The 6,509-nt window shown below is 38.4% G+C and overlaps 1 protein-coding gene across 1 annotated transcript in view; it reads right to left on the bottom strand.

The window, feature by feature from the left end:
- Nucleotides 1-6,509, bottom strand: part of GRM8 (glutamate metabotropic receptor 8) — a 1,151,282-nt gene that overhangs the window by 662,642 nt on the left and 482,131 nt on the right. The window contains exons 3-4 of the mRNA XM_007946744.2: nt 749-884; nt 163-317 (exon numbers count right to left, since the gene is read on the bottom strand). Of these exons, the coding sequence (XP_007944935.2) occupies nt 163-317; nt 749-884 (291 nt within the window). The remainder of the gene's footprint in view (nt 1-162; nt 318-748; nt 885-6,509) is intronic.

Here is a 6,509-nt window from a genome sequence, read left to right as displayed (position 1 = left end):
TATATATATATACCGGTTAAATAGTCACTGTCCTGATAATTCTGCCATCAGAATTAAAAAGTCTACCCAGAGTCACAATAATGGGTGCATTTCACCATATCTGGTTTTGCCTTTCAACTTTGATTCACCTGGACTAAAAAAGTTCTCACAGTGCATCCTTACCATCAATTGATGCTCTTTTAGGCAAAATTGTTACAGCCCCTTCTGCAATCTCCTCTTGCTGGTAGACAGGTGCAATTTTGGATCCCCAACTATCTGAACCGATCCAGAGAAAATGCCCACTTTGGTTTAATTTTTTTGCTGCTTCCAATATCCTCCTACAGGAATAAAGAGAAATAAAATGTATCACATTTATCAAGAAACACTGTAATTATGAATATTACAACATTGGAAATATCAAGACACACATTCCGTAGATCATTGTTAACCAATTAGTCAATCATTCTAACTACCTGAGTCTCATCTCCTCAGATATACATGGGGGACTTTAAGTCCGATGACTTAATTAGCCTCATCCTTAACCTCCCTCACATCTATCATCCTTATTTTTCTCATCTCTTTGTCCCCAGGTTTCACTCTACAGGCATCTCAGACTTAGGCACTAGAAAGCTGCTGTGTCCCAGTGCAGCAGAAGGCAGTCTGTAATCACATGAGAACTGTGCAATCACACAAGGTTTCTGAACTATGTCAGGACAAAGGATGTGGGCTACAGATCTGGTCCTGCATAAGGAAGAGAAGTACTCAGCACCTGATGTCATCCTCGTTGGCAAACATAATCACTGCCCGAGCATTAGGTGTTTCCAGCAGACGTCTGATGATTTTTTCAAATTCCCCAGGCCTTGGTTCACGTGGAATTTTCTGCGATTGAGCAATACAAACACCACCTATTTCAAATAAATGAACACAGAAAAAGGTGATTCAGAAAGAAAGGGTATTTCTTTAATTAAGAAAATGAATGAGATTAGGTACTTCATAAAAACACACACTAGTGCAGGATATTGTTTCTCAACACATCTGTCATCCCCACCTATTAAATGTAAGTATGTTTATCTATATTATAATAAATATACACATAAAATAAATCAATTGCTTAATCATACAGAAGTTTGCTTTCTTCTTCTTCTTCTTCTAAATTGAAACATTATTTTTGTGGTTTCATGTAAGAAAAGCAACGTGGTAAAAGATGTATGAAGAGAATCAAGCACTGGAAAGAAGAATGGTTGTTTTGACGCATTTAACATACACCAAATAACAAGTGCCTGCATTAATAAAAAGGAGAGGTGTGTCTTATAGGGGATACCACCTGTTAAGTAGTTAAGTTTCTTTGGCTACTTTTATTTTTCAGTTTCCTTGCAGTTGTTAGTTGCCACTAAGTCAGCCATGACTCATGTATCTCATGTATCCACCAGGATACGTTATTAGACAAGAATCTTCAAGGCTACTTGAGGCTTGAGCAAATCCCAATCATGCAAAACCCTCCACTAATATAGGATCCCACTATAGAAACTAAAATGGCAGAAATCCCCTATCACTATCACAGTCAAAAAAAAAAAAAAGAATTTTTCTTTTAACTTCTTTGTAAGACAATGAGAGGCCAAAAAGGAGGGTTTAGAACAGATCTCAGGCACTGGGCTGAGGTATTAGGACAGGAAAGAGGCCTGTTGTCTTACAGTGGCAGAGAGAAAACATATATTCTGATGTTAAAAAAGAGAGTGATAGTAGCAATAGATTTCAGTTATGTTAATGGTTCAGTGTTTTGCTGCTGGTGGTTCAAACCTACCTAGTGGCTCCATGAAAGAAAGGCCTGGCAATCTGCTTCCATAAGGATTAAAGTCAAGAAAACCCTATGAGGCAGTTCTTCTTCGTCACATGTGGTCTCTTAGAGTCAAAAACAGCTCGATGCCTAAAAACAACATGGTTTAAACTCTGGTGGTGGTGTGCCTAAGGCATGTGACTGCTAACCAGAAGGTTAGCAGTTCAAACCCACCAGCCACTCCATGGAAGGAAGACTGGGTATCTACTTCCATAAGATTTACCAACTCAGAAACCCAAAGGATATCACTATGAGTCGGAATGGACTTGATAGCAGTGAGTTTGGTTTGGTTTTTCTGGTAAGAAATAAATCATCATTTATGGCATTGCTTCAGTAGGCAAAGACACATTTACTTCCAAACAACTGACAGCACACTCAGTCACCCAGCCATTACTGGTGCCATTACATTCCACACATTGAGGTGGACATCAGGAGTATGATCTAACCTAAGTGTTACCAGCTAGTCCAAGAAACAAGAATTCCAATAAATAATCATATAACATGTGATAAATCATAGAATTAAGGGAGCTCAGTGTGCAATGCGAGCACAACAAGGAAGTAACTAAAGTTTCTGAAGAGCTAGGATTTAAAGTCTGAACATAACATCCAACAGGGACAAAGGAGAGATATTTCTGTTAGAAGCTAAGACACAAAAGGACCTTGCTTGACCATGATATGTGGTAGAAAGTAGCAAGGAATGAGGCTGGAAAAAACGGCCAGGCCCAGTTTGAGAATGATTTTGTTAGACATGCCAAAGCACTGAGATTTTATCCTGAAAGCATGGAAAGCCATTGACAGTTCACAAGCAGAATAACAGAATGATGAGTTTTAATGCTATAGGACAAAAACTCTGGCAGCCACAAAAAGAAGAAATTTCTAGTAGCCAGTCAATGAGTTGTAAACAGACTTGATGTGCGGCGATAATGTATGACAAACAAGGGCTATAATACTAACATTTATACTTTCTATGTTAGAGTATGTTCAAAATTATCCCTGTAATAATATACTTGTCGTGTGCTCTTCAAGGGTGGGGGATGCCCATGATCCACAGACCTCGCTGTACTGTTGCCTGTAGTTAGCTTTATTGTCATTGTTGTTGTTAGTTGCCATTCAGTTAGTCCCAACTCATGGCAACCTTATGTACAAAAGGGAACAAAATATTGCCAGGTCCTGCACCATCAAAGATCATGATCCTTGATATGTTTGAGTCTATTGTTGCAGCAAGCTTACTGATATACCATTAATAGTTTTATGGTTCATTATATGATTAATTCATTCCCTCAGCAAATATTGATTGAGTGCTAGATACTGTGTGGGGGCTGTGGCTGCAATATGAACAAAATAAACATATCCTCATAGAGATTAGGAATATTGTGGGTGAACTAGGCATTATATTTAAAAAAAAAAAAAAGAAGTTAACAATTACAAATTATGGCAAGTGCTATGAGGAATAACATGAGAATTTAATGTGAAACTAAGAGTGTTCAGAAAAACCCTACCTAAAGTGGTGTCATTTTGTGGACGTCAAAAGGATGAGCAAATGGGAAAGGCCAGGAAAAAGCCAGTGGACTTAAGGCATAAAGGAGGAGAAGTATGAAATGATGATTAGAGGCAGACAGGGGCCAGATCATATGTGGCTTTTATAAGGTCTGTGGAAGACGATGAATAATGAAAGCACGTAACTTCCTCATTCAATGTTTCTGCTTCTTCAATATTTGAGTAGCCCATAGGAAAATGGGCCTGTGTATGATCATCACATATCATGGAAGAAAAACATCTGAGTATTGCTGATATGGCAGACAACCTAAGTGGAAGGAAGAGGACACAAAGAGCCCAATTAGGAGGTTATTGAAATAGGCAATGGGGACTTTTGACTAAGGCAGTGTTATCAGGGCTGGGGAGGAGCAGGCAGAGCTGAGACAGAATTTCTGAGGCAGAATCACGGGGCTTGGCTCTGCTCTGATCTTAGTGAGACAGGGGAATGAACTAAGCATGACCCCAGTGTGGCCCTTGGTGATCAGTGATGTGGTAACACCATGAAACCAGCAGGACATACAGAACGATGAGCAGGATTGTGGAGAAGAAAAGCATGATTTTGATTCGGGACATGTCTTCAAAGGACCCATGGAACGTCAAACTGAAAACGGAGATGCGGAGCTAAGGAGAGAGGAAAGAAGGTAAGAGTAATTCTGTCAAGTGCTGGTAAATTAGGTTGTTAAACTGTTGGGAGTGAAGAGATCACTCAGAGAGAACATTTCAAGCAACAACAGAGAAAGTTGAATGATGATATTCTGGGGGGAAAAAAACCAGACAGCAAGTGAATGAGACTGCTAAAAAGTGATTATATATATATGTATCATGGAGAAAACTTTTGAGACAAAGTCTATAGTTAAGTTAAAGACTGTGGATTATTTCCTAAAAACAAACTACGTTACGTCAAAACATTAGGTAACTCCAGAAATGCAACACCAAAACTGTAACATTCTCTAGGGAACAATAGCTGTTTGAAAATATGGCTGCCCTTTTAATTAAATTGCTGTAATTACTTATGCTTCCCATTAAATACATAACATAGCCTGAGTAGCTTTCTGAGACTACTACTGACGCCGTACCCAGAGAAATTGTATTATGATCATTTCAGATGAGATGAACTGGCAATGTGGACATATGGTTTACTCTGAATTCAGATTTATTCTCCCATTAGGCATCTATTAAACACTGTTGTTTGTAAAAGCTGTCTAAATTCACAGCATAATATTTCATTCCTGTACCTCACCTTGTATTTGTCAGTCTGGTCAGTTTGTATTTTCCTGGAAAGAGGTACCGTACAATTAATGCCTATGAATTCAGCATTTCAGTGGGAAAATAAATAAATAAATAACACATTTTTGGAGAATATGCTTCATAAGACATTTTTCTATCTGGTCTCTTAGGGACATTTATTAAATTGTGGACTGCATTACTTCTCAAATAATTGGAGTTAGAAGATTGGAATTCTTTTCTTAGCCCTGCAACACATTCATGCTTTCTAGCTTCACATCACTTATAAAGCCAGAGAGTTAATCCATTCATAACCATTCATGGTCTACTATGTTTCAGGAACTACCAAAAAAAAAAAAAAAAAACCAAACCCACTGCTATCGATTTGATTCCAACCCATAGCAACCCTATAGGATACAGTAGAACTGCCCCACAGGGTTTCTAAGGCTTTAAACCTTTGCAAAAACAGACTACCTCATCTTTCTCCAGCAGAGCAGCTGGTAGGTTTGAACCAATGACCTTCTGATTAGCAGTCCAATGATTTAGCTACTACTCCACCAGAGCTCCTTTTCAGGAACTAAAAACATACAAAAATTTTCGGTCCTCAGCAGTCTTATAACATCATCAAAAGACAAAAGTTGAACATGAAAGTCAGGTAAGGTTGTAAAATCAGATAACGATGAAAGAGAACATCCTAAGAAATGCTGAAATGCAGTAATGAATAACAAACTAATCATCCTACAAAATAGTCCTCCGATTTCCTGAGCACACCAGTGCCACGGAGTTGATTCCAACTCACGATGACTTCACGACAGCTGGAACAGAGCTAGGCTCTCTAGGGTTTTCAGGGGCTGATTTTTCAGAAGTAGATTGACAGGTTTTGTTCCAAGGTGCCTCTGGGTAGACTCAAACCTTGAATCTTTTGGCTAGCAGCCAAGGTGTTAACCGTTTGCACTACAAAAGAACTCCTCATAAGCAGACGAGGTCCTTATATTCTCTTCAGAATTTGGTTTAAAAATCTGGTGAAATTTAGTCAAACCTTCAGGCCTAAACATAGATAGGGTTTCCATACAATATTCAATATCTATTGTTTGAATTTTTTTAAAGAAACTCCCTGACTTTATTTAGACCTCTGCAATGGGAAGAAGGCAGGACTAATTCTTCATAGCCCTTCATCAAAGAATTTGTGTATTGCGTCTATTTTTCTATATCTCACTCTGAAAGATTACTGATTGTGTACAATTCAAGAGACACTGGCTTTCGTATTCTGCAGATGTGCCTGGTTCAAACAATTTTTAAAGCCTAGCGCTTTGGAAAGCCTGCACCAATGCTGGAAAGAGCAGGAGTCTCTAGCTTCCATCCCAATCTATTGATGCAGACCCGGAACATTTTCATGTTTCAATGTTTGCAGCCTGTGTAATTAATCTCCCTTTGGCTATTTAACAATAATTAAAAGATGCCTTGCTGGGTAGCTGAGCATTTTATGTACAGCCCTTCAATGTGATGGCTCCTTCCCAGGCTTGTCTATTCCATAACTTTATCACTAATGTAAACAGCAGCTCTCCAAGGCTCGGATTATCATCATTTTTCAGATGAGGAAACCAAGAAACAGAAGTATTAACAGACAGGAATCCAAGTTCAAGGTCAGACACCATGCCTAGACTTCTTCCATAATCTTGCCCATGTAAAGCTGCCTACACCCATGACTTAATGATTTAGTGGCTTCAATGATTAATGAAGGAGATGATGGAAATTTAAAGACTCATTTAAAAACCCAGCAGGTTGGCCCTTATAAATCTAATTGATAGTTATATAAATACTGTAATTCTATCAAGTATTAAGAACTTAATTAAGCTACTTAGAACTCATACAGATTAAAGGGTCAAGTTAAACTTCTCCACCCTCAAAATTTTGAAACTGTTCCAGAAAATGCATG

Source organism: Orycteropus afer, unplaced genomic scaffold (assembly GCF_000298275.1).
Source record: "Orycteropus afer afer isolate SDZICR_OR568_19922 unplaced genomic scaffold, OryAfe1.0 scaffold00170, whole genome shotgun sequence".
Taxonomy (NCBI): domain Eukaryota; kingdom Metazoa; phylum Chordata; class Mammalia; order Tubulidentata; family Orycteropodidae; genus Orycteropus; species Orycteropus afer.
Note: the sequence above shows the minus strand (reverse complement) of the source record. Positions and strands in the feature narration are given on the sequence as shown.